The sequence below is a fragment of the Cryptomeria japonica genome, chromosome 4, assembly GCF_030272615.1.
Source record: "Cryptomeria japonica chromosome 4, Sugi_1.0, whole genome shotgun sequence".
NCBI lineage: Eukaryota > Viridiplantae > Streptophyta > Pinopsida > Cupressales > Cupressaceae > Cryptomeria > Cryptomeria japonica.
The window spans coordinates 253,336,763-253,362,635 of NC_081408.1; the positions used below are offsets into that span (position 1 = coordinate 253,336,763).

Consider the following 25,873-nt stretch of genomic DNA (forward strand, 5'->3'; position numbering starts at 1 on the left):
AAAGAATAGTACAAAGGAGTATCTAGTTATTATGTCTATCTGAGTCTGACATGTGGTAGCTTTTGTTTTAAACTATATACCTAGTTACTTTTGACTCATACTATATGATATGCCAGGTCGCACAAATAGCTGTCCGAGCTGCTTTACAATCAAGTGGACAGAACTGTGCTGGTGCTGAGAGGTTCTATGTACACCAAGATGTCTATGAATCTTTTGTGGCTCAAGTAATCAAGATCATAAAGTCTGTGCGTGTGGTAAGTATGATAATGCATCTAACTCAATTTTTTTATGCAGTGTAAGAAGGAAATTATTTTATTGTCTACAAGTGACCTAACTAAATAAAAAAATCATAGTGATAAAGAACCATAGGAGGTAATGTTACTGAGAAGTAAAAGATTAAACCAATTTAACAAAAGCAGAAGGGATAAACTCAAAGTGGGTAAGTCCTAGCTACAATGTCCAAGTAAAAATGTAGATGGTCATGTGAAGGGAGTATCTTGTAAGGGGGGCAAGAAGCCTGAGCATCCCAATGCTGAAGCTAAAGACTAGGGCCTTGGAACCAGTACTGTCATATGCTTATATCAATGGTTGGAGCAGAAGAAGCAAAAAAATATTCATAGAAGAAGAAGAACCAGCAGCCGTACCATCCTTTACTACAAAAGGATCATGGCAGGATCTGATGATTTCTGTGGCAGAATGTCCAAAGTGAAGGGATGCAATTAGGACAATTCTTGGAGGAAGCAAAACATTTCGTGTTGAATCTGTCCAAACAACCAATGCCAAATGATCTCTAGATGTGGAGAGAAATTGATGATGTGCATCCCATTAATACAAATTCCTTGATGATGTTGACATTTTATGTGAGAAAAAATTATCTTGTACACTTTTGAGTTGTGAAATAAGATGTGATTTATCAGCAGATCATACATTATCTGGTCTTAAAAATTGTTTTTATTTCTTTCCAAGCTTGTGAATCGTACTACAAGCTCAATTGGCTTTATTTTCAGTTGAACATAGCTTTGCACCTGGCGTAAATTTCATGAAACCATGACATCGATTTTTATGTAGTGTTCAGCTAGCTGTTGATTAGCCAACATGATTTCTACCTCGGGAATAGATAATATTTTTGAGATATCCATATTCATTGTGGTTCTTTGTTCTAAAGACAGGGAACAATAGGAAATGCAGGGATGTGTTTTCGGTATGGCAGTGACATGAGAATGTGTTTTGTGGACAACAGCACATCAAATTTTTAGGCATAAATATGCAAGAAATTTAAATAATAAAATCCAAATTATGGGAAATTCCAATAACATTTAAAATAAAAACAAGTATAGTTCTACATGAAAATTAAGATTCATCAAGATTCAAGTTTATACATAATGCATCAAAATTCAATGTTCATTGATTCAAGTATAGAAGCAATTAGAACTTCATTGTTTATTTTTCTGATTAATTCGAGAGGGAATCTAAGGGGGCCTCACCTAGACCAAAGACATTAGAAAACAATATCCCCAAACAAGGGTACAAACAAAATGTAAAAATTAATGAAAAAAAGCTACAAGACTAGATATAGGACAACCAAGAAATACAATCCAAACAACAAAGGCAATCAAGACAATAATAGACTGACAAAAACTAATAACCTCAAGCCTGAGCCTCCACCAGCCTCTTGCTACAACAAGAGAGAAGATATTACAACATCCATAGGTTACCTAAACCAATTGCTATAAGAGCTCCCAGTTGAAGTTTTTGAACCTTCATTTTCTTATGGCAGTAAACTAAACAAGCCAATGCCACCCACTGAATGCTGAGCCTGCTGCACCAATTCGAAATCCTGAAGAATGCCCTCATCTGCTACCTGCTCTTATTTAATCACTTACGATCTAATCAAATTTAGCACATATAAATCAAATAACGAGCAACACAATAACAACATAATTTACATAGAATCCCTTGTGGGAGAAAACCATGGCAAAAATATTGCTTTAATTAATCTTCTTTTTACAACTTTTGTAGGCACCAACATACTTGAGCCACCAACCCCTCATTCAATTTGTGAGCACCAACACACTAGACTCTCCAACCCCTCATTCAATTTCTCCACTAACTTCAACTATAATTCTCTTCTCCAATCTGCTATAATGGTGATCATAAATCTGCCGCAAAGCTGATCACAATCTCCTCATAAAACTCATTATAAATCTGCCATACAACTTCTCACACTCCCATTATTTAATCTGTAAATAATCTTCTTTAAACTTTGCTTTTCATTTGCTTGGTTATATGATATATATTTTATTCTTCACACTCAACACACATATCTTCAATTCTCAAAATGTCTTTTTTATATCTTCATATCTTTATGTCTCTAGATGAAGAGAGATATCTCTGAGAAAAGACTAATCTCTTGAAAACTTAAATAAAACCTTTTAATTAAATTGCTGCCCCTTCACAAAGTATCACTGCTTTTATTCACAAACATTATCACTGGATTCACTGCCTTTAAATGACTATAATTATTGTCTTTATGAACAGCAGCCTTTCAATAATACTAATCGCTGGTTTTTAGTTACTACTATTCCTATTTTGTCTTATGTGGTTTTGTCTTATATGCTTTTTCTTAATTTTGTCTTATAGGCTTCTCTTTTGTCTTTGCTTGCTATTACAAATGAATGCCATTTGATGCTATTCATTACTATTCATTTCTACATATTATTGATACATCCCTGCTCATTATCAATATCAACCAATTTATATGGGTGATTATACCCATCCTTTTATGCAAGTTTGCTGCTCTAAATAAATGTTTAATCACTGTCATTAAGTGATCAGATGTTTAATATGTCTTTTAGTTTCTAGTACAGCCTTTAGTCTTAATGGTAGTTCACTACCTTCCTTAATGGTAATTTTCTTGATCTCTTCTAAAATACAAAATGAGAATAGATTGGCCCAACTATTGCCTCAAGCAAGGATAAGCATTAGAAGCCTTTGGCACGACAATCTGATAATAATCCATGGAGCCTAGGAGCAATTTGATACAAATGTCATTGTATGCATGGAAGGGTTTTTCAGCATTTTTGCATTTATGTTTAATCAAATTCTCTATGTCAGAAGCAAGAACTTGCTCCTTTCCCTCAAGAGCAGAAGATCCATGTAGAGCTAAATTAGGAGCATAAACAAGCTTAGAACCACCCTTCCCCCACTCCACACCTGCTTGAGGCTAGCTGCCCTGATTTGCTTAAGATCGTGAAAGTCAACAAACAAGCTGATCTACACTCTCATCACCAAAGTTGTAATGTTCCCATTTTTACGCCATCCTGTTTTACAAGCATTGGCCAGTTTTGCTGGGATTGTTCCAATGTTCTTAGTGAGCTTAGTTCTTAGTTTCAATGGGTTTCATCGATAGTTTCTCTTTATAGTAAGTGCTTGCATGACACCAATCTTTCTGGGTTTTTCTAGGTTTGTTCTCTTTGGTCTTCAAAGAACATTGCTATCTATAGCAAGTATCTATAGCAAATGCTTGCATGGCACCAATCTTTCTGGGATTTTTTTGGTTTTTTTCTCTTTGGTTTTCGAAGAGCATTGCTATCTATAGTAAGTGCGTGCATGGTGCTAATCTTTTTGGGTTTGTTCTCTTTGGTTCTCAGAGAACATTGCCATTGATAGTAAGTGCTAACATGACACTAATCTTTCTAGACTTTTTGGGTTTGTTCTCTTTGGTCCTCGAAGAACATTGCTATTTATAGTACGAGCTTGTGTTGGCATCAGCTGTCACCTTACAAATTCAGTTGGTTTTGGCAGTTTTACTATTTTGGGATAGTTGATGGTTGTATAATGACCTTGGTGACTTGTGGTCCTTAGAGAACATTGCTATTTATATTATGAGCTCATGTTGGCATTAGTTGTCACTTTACAGATTCATTTGGTTTTTGCAGTGCTACTATTTTGAGACAATTGGTGATTACATTAACAATGATATCTTGGTGATTTTCCTAAGGTTTGAAAAATAATATTTTATTATTTCACTTAAGTGATTAAAATAAGTGACTTTATAACAAGTGAAATAAAGTGTTCATAAAGTGACCCCTTGGGCCACGTTTAGGGAAGGGGGACTATTGTGATGTCTTCACACATCGCCCCATTGGAAATGGGGACCCCCCACTTTTCGCTTTTTAGAGTATAAGTTTTGCCTAATATCCTAGTGTTTGCCTTTGCTGATGAGAGGGTTTTTGAATTTTGGATAGGATCGCGTGTTTAAAATGTCAAAATGTTAGAGTGATCTTGAGTTTTGCCTAAGTCTAGGGGTTGTCTTAGGGTTTTGATTTATTCTTGCTAAGTGTTGCGTTGACATTTGAGCGTTAGCGCATTTTTTGAACGTCCACGTCGGTGATTTTTGAGTGCCAAGGTGTTTCAGGACCTTTAGGAGTTGTTTTCTCGCTCCTAGGAAGTTATTCAAGTTGATTTTGCACTTTATCCTGATAGGTTTCCTTGTTTTCGCTCAAATATTTGATGAATTTGCCTAAGTCCAGATGAGTTTATTGAGTTTTGAAGTTTCCTAGTGGTTTTGAGTGGAAAAATCATCATATTCCGGATGAAAATCCATATTCTAAGGGTCAAAAGGTCAAAATTCCACCCTAGAGGTGCTTTTCCCCTCATATTCTTGACTACCCATGATTTTCCCCCACTCAAAATCTAGACTGGACGTGGATTTCCCTTGGAATCCAGACATGCCCCATTTTTCCACCATTGAGAATCCATGCTAGGATCGATTTTCCACGAGGATGATTAAATTTTGTCCAAGTGTTGGGAATTTTCTTGACTACCTTCGAATTTCCCCTAGGGAGTGTGGATGAAGTTGCGGATGACTTAAGTGAGGATTCCTGATGACTATCAATTTTCCACCAGAGCTTTTCATGACGGTTTTTTGTGGATTTTAGTATGGACAAGTGCAAATTGAAGATTTTTGAGTACGGATTGCTATCCAGACTGGGGTCGATTTTCCCCCAAATACATTTTCAATGATTTTTAATAAGTTTTCATTGGGATTTTTATCCCAACATGGGGCGATTTTCCCCCCAAGGGTCAATTTTGATCTAAATTTTAAAATATTTTAAATAAGTTGACCCAAAATCAATTGTTTTTGATCAAGTGTTAATGATTATTTAAAAAATAAAAAAACAATTAATAAATGATTTGCAATAAACATTTAATGATTAGATACTTCTAGAAGCAAATCGATTTTCCCCAGGCAAGTATAAGTATCGAAGTTTTATCCCACATTGCTTGTGTGGTGAAGTTTCAAGGTGAAAATGTGTTTTAAGTATGCCTGCCCAGCAATAAAATAACATTATAAGTTGCTGGTGTGACAGTTAGGTGGCTGATTGAAGGCAGATTGGAGGTCTCAGCTGGGCGATTTTTGCCCAAGTGTCAAGTTGACACCATTGTTAGAGTTGAAGTTGCAGATTTGAAGTATTTGTTTGCCCAATCAGACCTGGGCACCATGTTTGGAGACCATTACAGCAAGCTTGGAGGACGATTTTCATGTCTTGGGCAATTTTTATGAATTGGCGCTATGGCTGAAGTTGGGCGATTTTATTTGGGAGGCTGATTCCTCCATATCCTTATGAATTTTGGTGATATTTTTGAGTGTTAAGGGGCTGCCATTATTTTCAGACCTTGCTGGGCTCCATTGCTGGGAGTGATTTGACCTCCATTGTTGGCTAGGAACACATTTTCAGAATTATTTTTCATTGCCCAGCTCATCCACACTAAGGCGATTTTGGTTAAGGGCTGTTTGGAGGATTTTTCAGTGCATTTTCAAGGGCTGCCATTGTTGTTACAGTCTGAAACTCCATAGTTGCAGGTTGTCTTCAGACTGATTTTCATTTCCAGCCACTTGCCCACTTGGGAAATTTCACTTGTGCATCATCCTTATGAATTTTTTGGGCATCTGGTGGAGCTTCCATTGCTGATCTAAGTCTGAAACTTCACTTTCAGATTTGTCTTCAGACTTAGATATTTTTTACCAGCCCTTTGTTTGTGCCCAGATTTGACAAAATTCACTTTGGGAAGGTGAAATCCATCAAATACAGGTGTTTCCGATGACTGCAACAAGTTTAAATGACTGATTAATTGAAGTTGTAGGTTGTCTTCAGACATTGGGCAGCCATTGTTGGACCTTGGAAGGGTGTCTTTAGACTTTAAGAACTAAAAATTAGACTTTTCCACACCCATTTCCAAGCATTGTGGTATACTTCCAGACTCCTTTTTTGATATTTTCCTAAGCATACCAGGTTGTCTTCAGATTGAAACTTCATTTCCAACCACATAGTTGTGCCCAGATGTGACCATTTCTGAGTTTTGAAGGTCAAAATAATTCAAATGCAAGCATGTGATAGGGCTGTGACCACTTCCAGCCATTGATATTCATCATTTTTAGTGTGTCTTCAGATTTTTTGGAGCCATTTTCAGACTTTCAGAGGGTGTATTCAGACTTAAGAATCAACAAGTCAGACTTCAATACACCATTTTCTGAGTATTTTCAGGCATTGGAGGGCGTATTCAGACTTTGTCCTCAGAAAATCAGACTTTTATTACAACTTTGATATAAAAAATCAGTCACTTTCTGAGTGTTTTCAGACCTCCAAGTGATATTTCCAGACCCGGACATTCGTTTTTGGGCTCCAAATACTTGATTTTCTGAGTTTACATGGGTGTCTTCAAACTTAGCAATTGTGATCAAATTTATCCTAAGTCTGAAAATTGGGTTTTCTTGGGGAGAATTTTCCAGATTTCAATCCAGACCTTCATATTTTCCAGAATTGGTGTTACAATTTTCTAAGAATACCTATCACATGTTGGGGCAAATGTTAGGAACAAAGTCCTGATGGTGTCCAGATCCACTCCATCAAATGGTGATCAAATCAACAAAATTTTCAAGAACAATGAGTCCGGATGGGAGTCGGATTTCCACTGTAGGGCGGAATTACAAAGGAAGGAAGTTGTCCAAATAGGCATCAAATTTCCACCAAGTGAAGAAATGAACATGGATGATTCAGATGGTTTTCAGGACTGATCCGTTCGTATGCGAATGGATTTCCCACCAAGATTGAAATCAAGTTTATCACATAGGTGTTTGATTCAATGCTTGTTTGTTTTGCAGGATCGTTACGAGGAAAGGAAGCATGATGATCAAGGCTTGAGGTGAAGGAGGATGCACTCAAATGCGGATGAGGAAGATCAACATTTCAAAGATTGAATGGGGATTTCTGGACAGAGATTCCAGAAGGTGAAGATGAGGACTAGATCAATCATGAAGAAGACTTCACCTTGATGATGAATAGATGAAGAAAAGCAAGTTCAAGACATGAGCACAAAGGGATTCCACATTATGAAATCCGGAACTACATCAAGGAATTCCAATATCAAAGTGCGTCAAGGAAGGAAATATTTCAGGATTCCAAGATTGGGAAATTTTCCAAACAAAAGGAGGGAACAATTCATGGAATTCCTTAACATAAGGATGAAATGTAAAGTATCATAAGGGATTCCAAACATTGTGAAGATGAAGAATGTACAAGGCAAGTTGAGGTGGCATCCTAGTCACCATCTATTCAATCAAAGGGTTCCAAGTCAACATTCATTCAAGGAGGGAATAAGTGACACATGGCACTACATGAAATATTATTTATCTTACCCTCATTTCTCATTGGCCAATGTAATGGTGGTTGTAACAAACCCTAATTAGGGTTTTATCTTGTAATCTTGGTCGTTGATCTTGAATCAATTTGAGCCATTCATTTCTTTTGAGGCTCTATATATACCCCATTGCCTCTCATTCGTAAGAGAGTTTTTTGTAGAATTGTTGGTATATGCTGCAACTATTTGAATATAAATCATTGTTCGACTTGATGGTGATTTTGTCTTTCAAGTGTTGTTTTGCATTCAAGGTTCTCAATTCCTCCAAGTTGGATTAGAATTTGTTTTCATGTTTGTTAGATTGAATGGAAGATTTGTTGAGTATATTTGTGTGGAATCCTTAATCCATACCACTAGTTCCTTGCTGTTGGTAAGTGCGCCTTGCGTGGTCAACTGGAAATTTATGCAAGCTTAACTTCAATTATTGTGCGTCCCTTGATATGCATCAATTTGGATGGTGTCAATATTCGATGGTGATAATTTGAAAATCTATAAGTATACCTTAGATGATTGCACTAAGCTTGTGTCAAGATCTGTTCGATTTGATGGTGAGACCTTGCCTAGTTTGATTCTACTGAATTTGTTCATCATTTCCTACATTCCTAGGCTTAGAATAGATTTCCTGAACCCTATTCCCTTTTGTCATTTTTTTAGTAAGTCTTGTTAGAATTAAGTCTGGAGCTTCATTGCTAAATCCTAAGTCATCGGCATACCCATCCTAATCCATGATAAGATTGAGTATTCATGTACAACGTAAGTCCCCTTGTGGTTCTAGCATTATCACATCAAACTACTGAACTTATCCACACGTCAAGACCTGACATTTCTTAACCTTGGAGTTGTCTCATTTGATTGCGAAGCATAGCATATGAGAGACTTTGTTCAAGAGAGGATAAGATACCTTTGTATTTTATTTTGTGTTCGCATGTGCATAAAAAACACATCAACATGGACATAATTGATGTTTTAAAAACTTATTTTATATTTTATATTGTAATATCTTTAAAAGTGGCCACAAAAAGGAGACATCAAGCATGAGGGAGCATTAAATTAAAAAATAAAAGATTTAAATGTTTTTTGAGTTGCAAAAGGGGGATGTCAAGATTGAGTTGGAAAAGTGAAATATTAAATAGAGCTAAAGTTTATCATTTTATTATTTGAGTTGACCTATTATGGTGTTACCCTAACTTCTCATTTAAACTCTATAAAATAGAGTTTTGGCTCTCATTCGTTTATGCTGAATATTGTGAAGATACAAAAATGCTACTAGAATGAACTTGGAGTTCTTCTGAAGATTGTTGAGGACGAAATCCCTCATCAGTTAGTTTGGTTTAAGATCCACCCTAGCTGGTTGTGTTCTACAATTCGAGTCTTCAGTGGTTTTGGATTGCAACTGGTGAATTTGGTTTGATGATCACGAATGTTTTCAAGTTGTTTTGATGTGGGTTCTCTTGTTTTGGTGTGTTTGATCCCTTTTGAAAGTGTTGTTTGAGTTTGGGGGTTTTCGGAAGCTTTTTTGGAGTGCTGGTCTTATTTTCAGAAGTTTAGGGAAATTATATTTTGCTTATATTTCTTGGAGAAAGGTATAGCTTCTGGGAGTTGTTTCATTCTACATTGCTGGCCTAGGTGACTCATATTGATATTTTATTTGCACCCTTTGCTGCAATTTTGATCTTATAGAGACATATCACCCTTCCTAGAGGGCCGTACATTTCCCTTTGGCACATGGGTTTTGCTGGAGTTTCCAATTTGCACTTTGGCGTGGTCTTTTTGAGGATTGAAATCTGCATTTGGTATTCTTATTGTTCAAGACATTTTTGTTTTGGTTGTACTTGAAAGAGACGTGTTGAATGATTTAAGTTCTTTGGAGACTATGCTTAATACCAATTAAGTCTGATTTGAAGAAAGGTGATAAACATTTCTAGAAATTCCATTTTCAGGTTTGCCCTTATATTTTGTAATGCCTTGCCAAGAAATCCCCAAGGATATGAGCTATGAAAACATAAGTAAACATGGAATAATTTTTTTTGGAAGCATTTGATATAAACATACACAACTTGCAAAAGTTCATTATCCCAAACCCCAAGTTACGACATCCTATTGTAGTGCAACAAAGCACAAGCGGAAGACTTAGACTCAATACACCTCAGTCAAGGTCAACGAAGTGTTTCGACTCACACAATACTCCTTAAGAAGTTACCAGACTCGCCTCAACAAACTAGGCCTTCTCATTGGTCTTAGGTGTGACAATCGGCTTCCTACGAACACCAACATGCAAACTGATGCAATTGACACCACACAAACTCATTTACGACACATTTGGGTCACCTTAGAGGTTCCCTAGACTTTCCATGGCCTAACAGGCAACTTCGGTGAACCAAAACTGTCCCTCTAGGCCCAGATAGTCTATCGGACAACTGTAAAAGACTATGGCACTGTTATCCTTGATTTTGGCTTGCTCAAATTGTGGGATAACCCCTATGAAATTTGCCCATTTTGTAGCCCACATCCTCTAAGCACACATGTCGAGGCGCTTGTCAAACCCTCTCTTGTGTGGTCCAGTTCCTCGAGAAATCATCTTGTTTAGATCTTGTCTTTTGAAAAATTGTTGAAAGTTAGTTTTTTCAAAGTTAGTCATTTTGTTTTTGTGTAATTTCAAGGTTTTTTCCCAAAATTGCATTTTTCATGTATTTTGGGTTTTAAAGCCAAAATACAACTCACCTATCATACCTTTATGCATTTCGGGTTTTAAAACCTGAAATGCACATCCTTTCATCATTATGCATTTCGGGTTTTAAAATCCGAAATACATCCTACCACTCAACTTTCACACACTTCAGGTTTTAAAACCCTAAATACACATTTCGCTAAAAACCCAAAATGCACATGTCTCATTACATATGTACTTCGAGTTTTAAAACCCGAATTACATATTTTAAGTCCATCCTATGTGCAATTTGAGTTCTAAAACTCGAATTGCAGGTCATCCATGTTGCACAAAGTGCAAATTGGGTTTTAAAACTCGATTTACATATTTCTCTCTTGTCCCACATGCGCATTGGGTTTTAAAACCCAATTTGCAACCTTCCTAAACACTTTTCCCAAATGGTTCATCGGGTTTTGAAACCCGATGAACATGTTTTGCACCATGTTGACGTGTATTTTATACACAATCATACACAGAATAAAATACCCAAAGGCATCTTATCCTCTCTTGAATAAAGTCGCTAACTGCTGAAGATTCGCGAGAAGGATCAGTTAGGATGACTCCAATGTTCTTGTAAGTAGGGTCTCTACGTGTGGATAATCACCAGTGGTCGTTGTGATTGCCGTGTCATCAAGGGGCCTTACGTTGCCGAAGATTTTGCTGAACTAAACAAGCTTTTCAAAAAAAAATGACAAAAGGATTGGGTTTGCAAGAGGTCTAATCTAGTCTAACCCTAAGAATGACTCAATGTGGACAAGGCTTGGTGAGATTCTACCAACTTCAATATTGCCATAAATTAACAACTCAATTGAAATTGATGCGATCTTCTAAGGTAACAAATGATTTTTCAATACATCAAAGATCAAGAACACTACCACGAAGGTACATATCCAAGATACAATAACGATTGAAGATTGAAGCGATTCCAATATCTCCAGTCGACCACGCAAGGCGTTCCTACAATCAGCAAGAAGCTAGTGGTTTGGAAAGCGAATCCTACCAAAGATCAAGTCCAACACTTTGTCCTTCGAATTAACACACTACCTCGATTGAGAATGATTCAAGGAAAATGAACAACCATGAAGATAACCAAGAAAATTGTAACAAAACACCATAACTTCAATATTTCATTGATCTCAAAGCCATCATGTACAACAATTGCTTGAATTCCTTTCTCAAAGCTCAATCTTGCTACAAAAGTAAATTGCTTCTAAACTCTAATCTCTCTAATAATTTCTAACTCTCTGATATCTAGCTATTACAAAATGAAATGAAATGAGGGTATAAATAGCATCCTCAATTACAATGAACGGTCCAGATCAAAAGCAGATCAATGGTCAAGATTATGACACCTAAACCCTAATTAGGGTTTATTACAAATAGCCCCCTTTTTACTGAACAATATTAAATGCATAGCCAAATATTAAATTTGGCACAAAAACCTAGGAGACAGACCAATGACAATTAAGGTGCCATGTCATCTATAACAACCTCTCATCTAGAATCTTATTCCTTTTCCAATGCTCCTTTTTAGCATATGCAATGAATCTTGATACGATTCCTTCGATTTCAGCAATTGGAATCTCGGGAAGATTCTTCATTCTTTCTTCTAAGTGGATGACCTGATCAAATGCCTCGAGAAGAGCAGCGTCCCATCCAGGTTCAAGTTCCTTAGTCTTTTCAATCAGGAGCATGGTAGCAAACATCTGGTCCTGTTGCTCATCTGTGATATTAGCGTCCTTGCAAAAGATGACCTTGATTCTATCTTCCAATTCCTGCAAATCCACATCTGTCTCAACTTCGATCCTCTGGCCAAGAATGGTACGTAGTACCTCAAATACTCTGTCCTGGATCGGGTTGATCACCTCCTCAATATGGCTGCATCTAGTACTGATGTCCTCGAAGAGAACTTCCTTCATCTGGAGTAAGGTTGACCACTGAAGTAAACTGTGAGGCCCTCCATCCATGATCTTTTCCTACGCTAAGACCTTCCTCGATGTTTGTCTGATTACTTTCAAGACAGGAATGATAACATCTTTGGTATGAGCAAAAGCGGCTACCGTTATCATCAAATTGTGGATGATCTCAAGAACCTGGATAGCCCTATGAATAGTCTTCATCATCCTTGTTGCAAATTCTACGACAACTGTATGGGATTTGTCCATCCAAGTACTCATACGCTGGACCATACTCCTGAATCTCTCTGCCTCACCAATTGATTGAAGGGGAAGTGCCTGTATGGGTGATCTTGCTGGATCCTGATGTCCTAAAGGCTGATTGAGATGGCTGAAATATGTTCTCCATGCACCGACCTCTCTCTCAAGCTTTCTACTCTTCTCCATTTCTTCTCTAAGCTTGTCCTTCAATGCCCCAAAGGAATCGGTGGCATCATCCATTGTCTGCTCGGCTGTGGATGGACCTAGCTCAAATGTCTCTATATCATATTCCTCTGCTAGGATCTCACCTTCATACTTGTCCACTGCCGGTGTAGCTATCTATAATTTTCTGGATCCAGTCTCATCTCTAATCATCTTGGACATCTTGGTAGCCTTCCTCTTCTCTGTCACTTCCTGGGAATGTCCAACAAGGCTCTCTAAATCAATTACATTGTCTTCGTCCTCAATCACGATCACCTTTGTTAATCTTTCCTTCAACCAATCTGGGATGGCCGATCTTGTCTCTCTAACCTGTATCTCCTTATGCAATGCTTCTTCTTCTCTGGGAGGAGATGTTACTTCGTCATTGTTCTTGTCTTCATGTAGCTCATAATCTTGGAGAGATCCACTTGGTGACTTTTGAGGTGCCTGTCCTTCTTTATCATTCTGTACCATCGACTCCATAGACTCTTCCACTTCAAGTGTCCTTTTCTCTTGTCGAGAAGATGTACCGGATGAACGATCTCGGTTGGCCTCTTGTTTCTTCTTGGAAGATTCTCTCTTTCCAGGTCTCTCTTTCCTCTTCGAGCCTCTTGGATGGAGATTGCCTTCACTTGCACTTCGAAGGTTGCCTTCACTTGAATTTCTAGGATTAGGATTGCCTTCGCTTACACTTGCTCCTCCTTCAGCTGGTCTCTCCTCCAAGGTGAAAGTCATAGCTATGCCCTGCTCTCTCAACTTCTGATGCTGCACATCAACCCATCTGCGAGTACAAGACAAGACTGGAGCCATTAAAGTATCCAGATCCACAACCTCGGGCTCATTCCAATCTAACCTCACTGATTTGCTTTCTCGATCATAGGATGATTGGAGATGTCTGCCATTGTCCTGAGCTTGGTCGGCCACTTTGTAAATCGTGCATTTCCTGGTGAAATCCAAAGGCAATCTAGAATGCATCTTTCTTTTTACTTCAAGATCATCCAAGAGATTCATCATAAAATCTTCTATCTGAAACTCATGCTTAAATTTCCTACCGACTGTCTCCTCTATATATCCATGTGGATTAAAGCTTTCTCTCAAGGCACAGAATGAAAAAGAATACAAAGCTAACTCCTTCTCTACGTCATCCATGGCTAAAGCATTAGGACATACCTCAACTGAATTGCCCAATATGATAGGTACAGGAACTCCATTTCCATGTCTGTGTCTGAAAGCCTTCGCATAAGCTGCCAACTGTCTTGTTACCTCAAGTAACACTATTCTGTCTGTCGGATATCTCGGCAACATGTATGGAGGTGAAGGGCATCCATGAACTCTGATATAAGTAAATTTCGGAAATTGGATAAACCAAGCACCGTACCTCTTTACTAGTTCTTGTGCATCCTGAGATAATCTATTGTGGATCCCGCCTTGCAACGTCCTTGTGATGTTCATCGTGAAGGTATCATTAACTAACTTGTAGTTGCGTCCTGGCGGATGATGCAAGTGAACATAGGAATCACAAACTCTGACCTCGCCGGGTCCTCTTCCAATCACTCCTCTGTGAGGTAGTCCTGCGTACTCAAAGCTCCTAATCAAAGCATATATGACGTATGAACTCATGTGGAAGGACTTGGTAGCTTTTAGTCTCCTCAACTGTACGTCCAAGCAATGGCTAATCATTCTAGCCCAATGAATTGTTCCTTTTCCCTGAACTATCACCTGGATGAAGTAGAACATCCACTTCTCAAAGTAGAAGGCCTGAGGGGCTCCTGTGACTCGGTTGAGCATTGTAATCAAATCTCTGTACTCCTCTTGGAAATCGATCCTATGTGGTGTGTTCGGTATCTTGCTCAGACGAGGACGACTCTTGAGTAACCAGTTCTTGTTAATGATGCTTAGGCAAGCATCTGGATCATCTTCGTACATTGACCTGGCTCCTTCTATGCTCTTGTAGACCATATCTCTGTGCTCTGGAAGATGGAAAGCCTCACTTATAGCCTCTTCTGAAAGATAAGCTAAAGTGTTCCCTTCCTTGGACACGATTGTTCTGGATTGAGGATCATAATGACGAGCACACTCGATCATCAACTCATGGCATTGTACTGCTGGAGGGAAGCCGGCTGCCTTAATGATGCCACTTTCGATTATCCTCCTGGCGACAGGTGATGGCTTGCCAATGTAAGGGACCTCTCGAAACTTCTTCGTGCTGAAGTTGCCCAAGTTGGTATCTCCAATGTTGCTCCACTTAGACACGATCTTGGTCTCCAGTTCTTCGTTCTTTTGATCTTCCTTCATGAGAGCTGGACGACTAGTGGATGCTCCCGCCTTCAGGGTCGCCATACCTACACAACATTTCGCAATAAGAAACTACATTTTGCAATGTATAACTATAGATTAGAGATAAAATTTAGGAAACTTCATGATAAGTCCTTGAGTTATCATTTCCTAAAAAACGATCGAGCTACTGAAATTCAAAATTTCAAGATTCAAAATTTGAAGCAATGACGATCAAAATTCAAAATTTAAAACAAGGGATCACATCGCCATACCTCACTTGAGAGCTAACTCTAAAATGCAAAATAAAGAGAATCGCCTAGGCAAAAATCGATGCTTGAAAGATTTCAACGTGGTCTCTCTTCAAATGAACGTCCACTTAGCAATTCGCCACCTTTGGGGGGGTCTTTGACGTGGTCTTTGGCAAATTCGCTCAATTTGAAACTCGCACTCCTTTGGATGATGCTCGCACCACTTCCTTTGCTAAATTCGCACCTTGCTTGGAATGGAAATTTGCTCCACTTTGAACACAATTCGCACCTCTCCAAATCGCATGTGAAGGATGTTTGAATAATGATTTGAAAAACGAAATAAACACCTGCCTTTATAGGCGCTTACCCTTACAACTACCTCAAGGCCGACTTGGTAAAAACAAAGATAATTAAAAGCAATTTTAATAAAAACCAATGGCCGACTTTTGTAAATATTTAAATCCAAGCGCTCCAATTTGATTTTTTATTTAAAATAATAATTAATTCATTTAATGCCTTTGCAATTAATCAATTCGATTTTTAAAGGCAAAAAATAATTAATTAAATGTCCATGCGCAATTTTAAATGCTATTTAATTGAACTTTTTAAATTTATCGATTTTAGCATTTAATAAAATTCAAAAAATGTGTTTTAGCGCCAAAACTGGAAAGGTGGAAAGATATAAACCATATCGCTCTGGTCCCTGACTGAGGGACAGGAGCGAATTATCACCTTAGCCTTGAATCTCTCGCCTTTTACGTTCAAAATCTCCGTCTTCACGTTGAAACTGGCATATTTGTTAGGAAACTCGAGTTTGATCAACTTGATTTTGTGGATGAGTGCCTCTTGAGGTTGATATCGCCCTGGTCCCTTGGTGAGGGACAGGAGCGATCTTGGCGTTTTCTCCTTGATCTTGCTTCTTCAATCACCAATCTTCATTATTAGGCAAGTAATGACGTTACCCTTTCACTTCATGCATATTCTACTTGTCGTTAACAAGGCATATTCGATGTTTAAATGGTTTTTCGCCCTGGTCCCTAGGTGAGGGACAGGAGCGAACTTTATGCTCTAGCCAACATTTGCTATCTTTCAACCTTCGCTTCTTGATCATTGCCTTCCAAATGATATCTTCGACCTTGTGTAACCTGGCTTTGTCATGATTTTGAAGGAAAAATGAGTGATTTAATGAAAATCGCCTTGGTCCTTGACTGAGGGACAGGAGCGATTTTGTCTCCTTGTTCAAATTGATCACCATTTGATGTTTGGTTTCCTCTCATATCATCTTCTCAAGACGCCTTAGACCTTGTGCAACCTTGTACGTCCTTTACTTGGCGTGATTTTTGAAAGAACTAGCCAATCTAATGGATATCGCCCTGGTCCTTGCCTGAAGGACAGGAGCGAATTTGAGTATTCTGGGCTCATCCTTGCTCTTATCAACTTGCAATCGCCTTCACAATGTAAGATGGGGTCCTTTGATCCTTCTTGAACGCATGAAATGTGATAATCATTCAAAACTTAAGCCTCCATGGGGATTTCGCTCTGGTCCCTGACTGAGGGACAGGAGCGAACTTTAGCATTTTAGTGCAAATCCTTCATCTTTGTCAATCTTTGTAACTTCGTTCCTCGTCGAGACACCTCAAAACGTCCTTGCCACCTTATACTTTGACTTAGAATGACTTGAATTTGGGTGGAAGGCAATATAACCAATATTTCGCCTTGGTCCCTGGCTGAGGGACAGGAGCGAATTTTCACTTGTAGGCTCCATCACACTTTGCCAACTTCTAAAATTATCTTCAACGGTCTTGTTGTGCACCCTTTCACCTATTCTTGGCGTGAAATTCATTCTAACTTGGTGAAAAATTGACCTAAGACAAAAATCGCTCTGGTCCCTGACTGAGGGACAGAAGCGCCTAGGCCAATATGGAGTTCACTTTGATGTCTTGCAATCTTCAATTTGTCTTCAACGAGTTCGTTACGCCACCTTTACTTGCCTCAAACTTAATGTTCACTTGATCTTCGCCCAAAACATGCCTCATGAGGGAATTCGCTCTGGTCCCTGGGAGAGGGACAGGAGCTACCACTGAATTTCGCCCTGGTCCCTGGTTGAGGGACAGGAGCGATTTAGCTTCTAGATCAAATTTTCCTCATGTTTGTGCTTTCAAATTATATTCAAATGATAAAATATATCTCCTTTGATCTCCTCAAATCGTCAAATTGTTCGAATCCTGCAAGGACAAGGCAATGTTTGATTTTGAGCTCCGGTCCTTCACTGAGGGATAGGAGCGATTTTTGCTCCTGGCACATTTCCATGCCTGTGAAATTCTTCAAATTATATTCAACGGAAAGAACATGCCTCCCTTTATCATTTCCAATTCGAAATTTGTCTTGATCCTGCAGAGACAGTAAGATTTTGAAAAACAAGCTCCGGTCCTCCACTGAGGGACAGGAGCGATTTTGCTTCTACAGGCCAAAATATCAAGATTTTAAGGGTTTAATCACTTCACAAGGCAAAAACAAGTCATTTCCAATGCCCGGGATCAATTATCAAAATTTTCAAAATTTGGTCAAAATTACTCAATCGGACGAAAATCAAAATCTCATCATCAATACTTAGACAAATTTTCAGAGTTGCACTCAAAATTCCAATTGAAACTAGACCAACTCACTTAGCCTCTGGCGAATTCACCTTATTCAAAATTGCATCCTGCGAGAGGAAGCTCAAAAAGCTCTCAAGAGTGACTGGACTCTGACCTGAAAACGACAAAACGGGAACCCTAAGGCTTGACCCTAATCTAGACAACTGACACACTAAACCAAAAAACTTAAAAGCAGAGAAAAAGAACTGGCAAAACGAGCAAAAAGAGGGGGTCCCCATTTTAATGGGGCGATGTGTGAAATGGTCACAACACACCATAAGTCCACTCTATGTGCAAATTGGGTTTCAAAACCCGACTTGCATGTATAATCTAGTCTTAAGTGCAAATTGGGTTTTGAAACCTGATTTGCATGTTTTGCACTATCCTTTGTGCAAACCCGATTTGCATGTTTTGACCTACCTTGGTGCAAATCGGGTTTTAAAACCTGATTTGCAATTTTTGATCCAAAAGACAATTTTTTTTTAACTCTGGGGATTCTTCAATTCAGTACTACAATTCCATTCCAGATGCCTATTCCTACACACTAGGATCAGATGACTCTGAAGCACATGCTGCCTTGCAATGATATGAAGTTTTTTGAAGAAGAATGATGATAATGAAGATGTGTCTCTGGACACTTAGTTTATTTTCATATATTCAATTATGTATTATGTAATTTGTTTATGACATTTTACATGTAATTTGTAAAATTGTAATTGCATGTAACAATAGCACAAGTCAAAGTCAAATAGGACTATGCTATTGAATAATTCAAAGTTAGTTGCAACTTTCCCTCTTTTTGCTCATAAGCTCTCCTCTATAAATGTGGGGTTTCTTTGTAAAGAGGATCTTTTTGGCTAATGCATTGAAACTCTACCGGATTGTAGAGCTTTCTAGGACTTTGTGCTTTCAAGTGAAATCTGAAAATTCAATCAATAAAGAAGTAGAGTTGTTTACCAATCTTTGTCTCAGATTCATTTTATTTTATGGTGAGATTGTTCTTATGTCATTCTTGTCATGTTATCTTTAAAGATTGAATTGTGTAGCGTATGAGGTTGTTAGACTAAGGAGTATAAAGGGTATAATATTGTAGACTTTGAGCTATAGTGTTCTATCTAGAGCTATTTTTCAGTGGTTGATAACAAGGTGGAGATGTTGTGCTACATATGGTTATCTCTTTAGAGTAGTAAAAGTTGTGATATATGCAAAAGAGACTTTGTGTTGTCTATATATTGCAATTTTGTTTCAAGAATCAGTTGAGGAACTGTTGTCATTTTATGACACCCTTGGTCCATCAGTGAGAATCGATAAGAGATATGCTCTACGGACTAGTGCTGCCTCAGTTGATCAAAGAGAAAACAATGGAATCATGAAGTATGAAGTGTTGTCTTGTTGAAACTCCGCAACCCCCAGGTTCCCAAGTTCCTAAGTCCTCAACCCCGGAACCCTTAGGTTCCCAAGTTCCTAAGTCCTCAACCCCGGAACTCCGGAACCCCCAGGTTCCCAAGTTCCTAAGTCCTCAACCCCGGAACTCTGGAACCCCAGAATCTCGAAATCCCAAGCCTAAGTCTTCCCAACTTTGGTAACCTGTGTTTCCGAAGTCTTCTCAACTTCCTTCCGGCTTGCAACACTTCCAGATGGCGTGATCAACACTCAAACAACTCTTGCGACTTGTACACCTTTTGTGGAGCTACAGGGGCGCATTTAATGATTTTTGTAGGATTTCCATCAAGAGAAGTACAGGGCCATGCTTATTTGTGGTTACTTATGTCATGCTTGCATGCTCTGACTTTGAATGTCAATCAATCCACCTAGAAGTACCTTTCTTCATGGGATTGCATTTTCAGGGTATGGCTAGGTTGCTTGCATGTACACAGTGTCAAGTGCATGCACTTCCCTGCATTCCTTGACTGACATTTCCCTATGCACACAAGGGTCAAGGCTTCTCTCCCTTGACCAATGGTCTCTCCTATGCGACCAATTTTCTATATAAGGCTGTTATGCCTCATTGTAAAGGGTTCTCTCCTTGCTGGCTTGAGCTATTCTATGCTCTTTCACTTCTCTTAAAGACTTGTATTTATCTTGCATTTTTGCAACTTTAAGTTTGGCCATTGGCCTTATAATGAATTGAAATCATCATTCTTATCTTACTTCAACTTATGAATGTTGTGTATGTGTTCTTACCTTCATTATAAGTGCATGTTTGTGGCTTTCTTTTACATATATGTTGTGTTAACCTGTTTTTGGGTGTGACTTGTGGGAAACTTTCTCCCCTCTTGACATTCAACAAGTTCTAACTTCCATATGTGTGCTGAGGTCATTCATGCAACTGAAGTTTGTGTATCTCCTGGGTATTTCAGTTGATTCTTTGTGCTATTTCGGGTGGGGAGAGAAACATCTCTTATCTTGGTGCATCACCTCCTTTCATTTTAAGCATTTCTCTCTTCCCTTTTCCTTTGCAAGCTGTTAGGATAGGTTTAGAAGTAAGATTTGGAGTGTTGAGTTGGTTCAACACCTGCACTTGGATTGAGAAGGAAGTCGGCCTTCTCTGGAGATTCAACCCCCTTGCGCAAGGTCCCACACTTCGGGGTTGTTTTCATGTTTCACAAGGTTGCTGAGTGGATAGCTCAGGAAGGGTGCAAGCTTTTGTGATAATAGGAACCACACAAGACTTTGGGCTTACGAAGTGTCTTAGTTATTGTAGATTTTCTGGTACATCTTTTAGTCATTCTTTTGTTTGGCTAAAATTTATATCAGTTATTATTGCTGAAATTAGTGTCTTGTAAGATAGAGGTTAGATACTTATTTTTAAATTGCAATAAGAAGGTAGCCTCCCCTTTGTGAGGAGAGATTCAATCTCATCACATTGTGGCTGAAAAGCACATTTTGTAAACATCCTCTGATTACAAAATTTCAACCAGCTGACACCAATAGAGGATTAGGGTGCTCAATCAGGACACAAGCGCGCCAAGACACCAGTGTGCTGCATTGGAGTATTCTAGGTGTGCTACTATCATCTGGGTGCACTAGTGTCCAATTTGGGCGCTAGTGTTCCTAGTAATCTACACTTGCATTGTCCTCTAGCCACACATCTGTCTTGGCCAATGAGTGAACCGAAGGTGCGATCACCTGCACATCACGTATGCGTTGGAATAGATTAAAGGTGTTGGAAACACCCAAGGAACACAAAAATGCCAAAAGGGACTTGAGGATGAAGTGTGCAAACAACTCCTTGGGTACTAGGAACCACTGATACACGAAGGAGAGGATGAGGAGGGAGATATCCACCTCACCAACACTTTAAACTCCTACCCTAAGCTAAAACACGCAAGAATTAACAACTATGACACCAAAACACTTACAAGACTTTACAAGATGTCTTGAATGAGCTCAGAACGACACTAAACGACTCAAAATTCTAGAAGACGTCATGACAACCTCATGAGGGGATTACAACAGCTTCCAAGATGACTCATGACTTCAATAAGCTCATCTTAAACCCAAAGAAAGATTCCTATACTCAACCATGATGCAACATTGCAATATGAGGAAAGAATGCATGATATCCTGTTCTTGGTACCAACACCAACACACAAAAATACACTGATTTATATCATTATCATATGATTACAATATCCTTCTTGGAGAAGGTTCAATATACGATTTACATCATTATATTGCCTTGAATCAAACATCCATAGGCTTACATTGCAAGAATTGGAAAGAACTTGAGAGAGAGAGAGAGAGAGAGAGAGAGAGATCAATGCTGATTTTGAAGCCACGATCTCTGCTCCCCAATGGTGGTTATACATGCCACCTAACCATGTGGAACTTGTAGGTCCACCCCATCGTGCTAGATAGGAATAAGTAAAATGTTTGCTAGGTACTACTCAATCTACATTAGGATTTAGATGCTAGAGTGCAAGCTAGGGAGTGTCATCATGTGTGCACGAAGGGATGGCACCACGCAAAACCTTGCCATGAAAATAGCTAGGTGGCAAGGCAAGGCTGTAGGTAATGGGACCAATCCTCTCAAGGATCTCAAAAGGTCCAACAAAACGTGGTGCCAACTATAGAGCCTTTCTCAAAGTGTATGAGGTTGTTTTGTGGGCGTACTCTCACAAACACACGATCATCCACTAAAAAGTATCGATTCAACCTACAGGCATCAACATATTTCTGCTAATCCTGGGCTATAGCCATATGCTCTCTAATTCGAACTACTTATTGTTCCATGTCCTGAAGCATCTCAAGGCCCAAGACAACTTGATCCTCCAAACAATCCCAACTCAATGGTGTACGACATGATCAACCATACAAGGCTTGAAAAGGAGACATGCCAAGATAACTATCATACATTGTCATAGGAAAACTCTAGCAGGTACCAATAATCCTCCCACGTCAACTGCTAGTCCATGACATACATATGAAGCATATACTCAAGAACTTGATTAACTCTCTTTGTCTGATTGTTGATCTCGAGGTGGTATGTAGAATTGAAATTAAGCTGGGCTCCCAAAGAATGCTACAAAGAGGTCCACAACATGGATGTGAACACTAGGTCTTGATTTGAGATGATCTTGTGAGGTACTCTGTGCAAGCGCACAATTTCCTGAGTCCTCCATAAACACACATGCTGCAACTGCAACGGTATACAAACACCTCATGGGGGAGAAGTGAGCCACCTTTGACAACTTCTCTAGTGTAACCATAATAGCATCATGATGATGAGAAGACATAGGTAGCCCAATAATGAACTCAAGAGATATCGTATCCCATTTCCACTCGGGAATGGCTTGTGGCTACAAGAGACTTGTTGGATGTTGATGTTTGGCCTTCACCCTTTGACATTGTATGCATCTAGCCAAAAATTGGCAACATCGCACCTCATCCCTACCCAATGATACAACTGTCTAAGATCGACATGCATCTTCTTGACGCTAGGATGCTTTGAATAAGGAGGGTGATGTGCCTTGGACAAAATCAGGGAATGAAGATCACCAAAAATTGGAACATAGATATGACCAAGATGCTCTCTTGGACTTAATTTTCGCCCTGACCTCCTCATACCAAGTATTACTAGGAAGTGCCTCAAGGATAAGGCTCTACAAATCTACACCAAGGGTCAGAATTGAAATCTTGTGCCTCCTAGTCAAGGCATCTACGACAACATTGTCCTTGCCTTTGACATAGTGAACATCAAAAGTTATACTCATTGTAAAGCGGAAAATCGCGATCGAACCCTAGTTGCTCTCCCCTCTTCCAACTCCAAGGAGAGAGAAGGGAGATTCGCTAGGGTTGATGGTTTTCACTTAGGGAAGAGACTTTACATTCAAAAGAGGGGTTGAAACCCACAAGATCCAATCCCACGCAATGCAAGATTGGATGCTAAATGAGTTTCAAGGGTTAAGACAGCAAGGCTACCCTCTTTTGTAAAGAATGTGCATAGAGGAATTAAGCTAGGAATGCATAGAAAGTGAGAAAGATTCGCTTATAAACTGAGATAGGAATACAGTATGAAGCTGCGGACTTGGAATTAGCAGTAAAATGTCGATACGGCGCTGTCCTGCAAATTTGAGCAAAAGTTGTCGGGACGATGGCGCCCGGCGCCACGGTCCTCCGAAAAATCCGCGAAACGAAGGGGGATCTGTTCGTCTCTGCACAAGGATTCCAGATCTTCAATTTCAGCTGCGTACCTGCAACCTACACACAGAAAAGTGAAGACGATTGGGGGGTTAGGGATTAGGGGTTTGCCTTTAGGTCAAACCCCGGTTTTGGAATTAACCAAGAAATGAGCAAGAGCTGTAAATGTAAATGACTGTAAAACAAGTACTAATACCTTGTTCTAAGGATGTTTGTATCCTTATGTGCGAAGGTTTAGATGTTGTTGTTTGTTGTATGTTTGTATGTTGTATGTAGCATGTAGTATGTGATCTCCTCTTCAATGGTTGAATCCTTGTCTTGAATGCAACACTTAGCCTTGAATGGAGACTTGAAATGATTAATTGCTTGAAGGAATGCTTGAATGCTTGAATGCTTGAGTATAGTTTCCACGCCTTTTCCATCATGTCGAATGAAAGAGGAAAATGTAGTTTATATACTTGTCATTTAGGGCTGATAGACTGATTTTCCCGACCTTAGGCCGACCAGGAAAGTTTATTTTCCAAATTGCAAACAAAAAGACCCGAAGTCCAAAGGAGACCGAGCCCAAAATAGGACCCAGGGACCAGGGCGCCCTGGTCCTGAAGGACCAGGGCGCTGGGCGCTCTGGTCCCACCTCCCGGGACAGCAGGGTGCAAGGAGGTTCAGGCCAGGGTGCTTGAAAAATGCAGTTTTCAGTGTCGTAATCAGGTTTCGGGGTCTCCATTCAGGTTGCGTGTTGCGTCGCCATCGTGAAGACCGAAATGCAGTCGAAATTGCAAGTGTCGCAATTTTAGGACGCTACACTCACATAGAAACTCCATCCAAGGATGCTATTGGGCATTCATATTCAGCTGAGTAAAGATGTATTGCAAGCTACAATGATCATTATGAAGCTCAAACTGATGACCCAAGAGAAAATGCTTCCAACAAGCAAGCACATGGACAAGAATTGCTGACTCCAAGTTGTGAGTGGGGTAGTTCAGCTCATGATCTTTGAGCTTATGGGACTCATGCAATCACTCGTCCTTTTTGCATGAGAACTGCCCCGAAACCCTCCAATGACGCATCCATACAAACAACAAAATCTCCTACACGATCTGGCATTGCCAAGATAGGTGTATTGGTCAAACGCTCCTTAAGAGCTTGAAATGCTATCTCACACTACTTCAACCAAACAAACTTCTTCCCTTTCTCTTGAAGGGAAGTGATAGGATGAGCTAACCTAGAAAAGTCTCTCACAAAATGACGTAATAGACTGCCAAGCCCATGAAACTATGAACCTCAAAGACATTCCTCGATGTTGGCCAATCCAAAATAGCTAGAATCTTAGTGGGATCTATTGAGATACCCTTTCTAGAGATAATGTGGCCCAAATATCTCACCTCGGTTTGAAAGAACTCACACTTGGCCAAGTTACCATAAAGTTGATGGTCACAAAGACACTGCAAACTTGATGCAAGTGGACATCATTTTCCACTACCCTCGAATAGACCAAAATTTTATCTAAGAAGACAAGGACGAACTAGTCAAGGCAGGTATGAAACACTCCATTCATCAAACTCATGAAAACATATGGATCATTAGTCAACCCAAATGAAACCATTGCGAACTCATAGTGCCCATAATGAGTATGAAATGTCGTTTGGTGAATGTCAACCTCATGAATGCGAAGTTGATGGTACATTGACTCTAGCTCCCCTCATTTGATCAAACAAATCATGTATCATTGGCAAGGGATATTAGTTCTTCATCGTCACTTTATTCAATTGTCGGTAATCTATGCAAAAGCAAAGAGATTTGTCCTTCTTAATGAAGATAATTGGTGCTCCCCAAGTGGAAACAGTAGGATGATATTTCCCTTCTCCAACAACTCCAATTGCAAACGAAGCTCACTAAGCTCCTAAGTGGTCTTGCAATATGGTGCCCTAGATATGGGCTCTACTCCAAGAATATGATCAATGTGAATGTCTATATCCCACTTGGAAACACATCTACAAACTCTTGAAGAATAGGATGATTATCAAGAGATATCACTCAACAATCACCCTCAGCAAGGTTACACACTGAGATAGCAAATTATTGACAACCTTGCCGCATGCTCCACTTCAATTGCTTAGCCAAGATCATATGAAGGAATATGGGTCTTTGGACCCCCACAAGCTCTACTCGTTCACCAAAATCATCCAAGCACTTAATCGACTTATGTCGGCAATCAGTGCAAGCTTTATGAGCTTCTAACCAATCCACACCCAAGACAATCCCTTAGGACCCCAAAGGTAGAATGTGTATGTCAATGGTGGTGGT

The 25,873-nt window shown here is 39.3% G+C and overlaps 1 protein-coding gene across 1 annotated transcript in view; it reads left to right on the forward strand.

Moving 5' to 3' along the window:
- LOC131065547 (aldehyde dehydrogenase 22A1) overlaps positions 1-25,873 on the forward strand; it is a 148,603-nt gene that overhangs the window by 106,158 nt on the left and 16,572 nt on the right. The window contains exon 10 of the mRNA XM_058000081.2: positions 117-254. Within this exon, the coding sequence (XP_057856064.2) occupies positions 117-254 (138 nt within the window). The remainder of the gene's footprint in view (positions 1-116; positions 255-25,873) is intronic.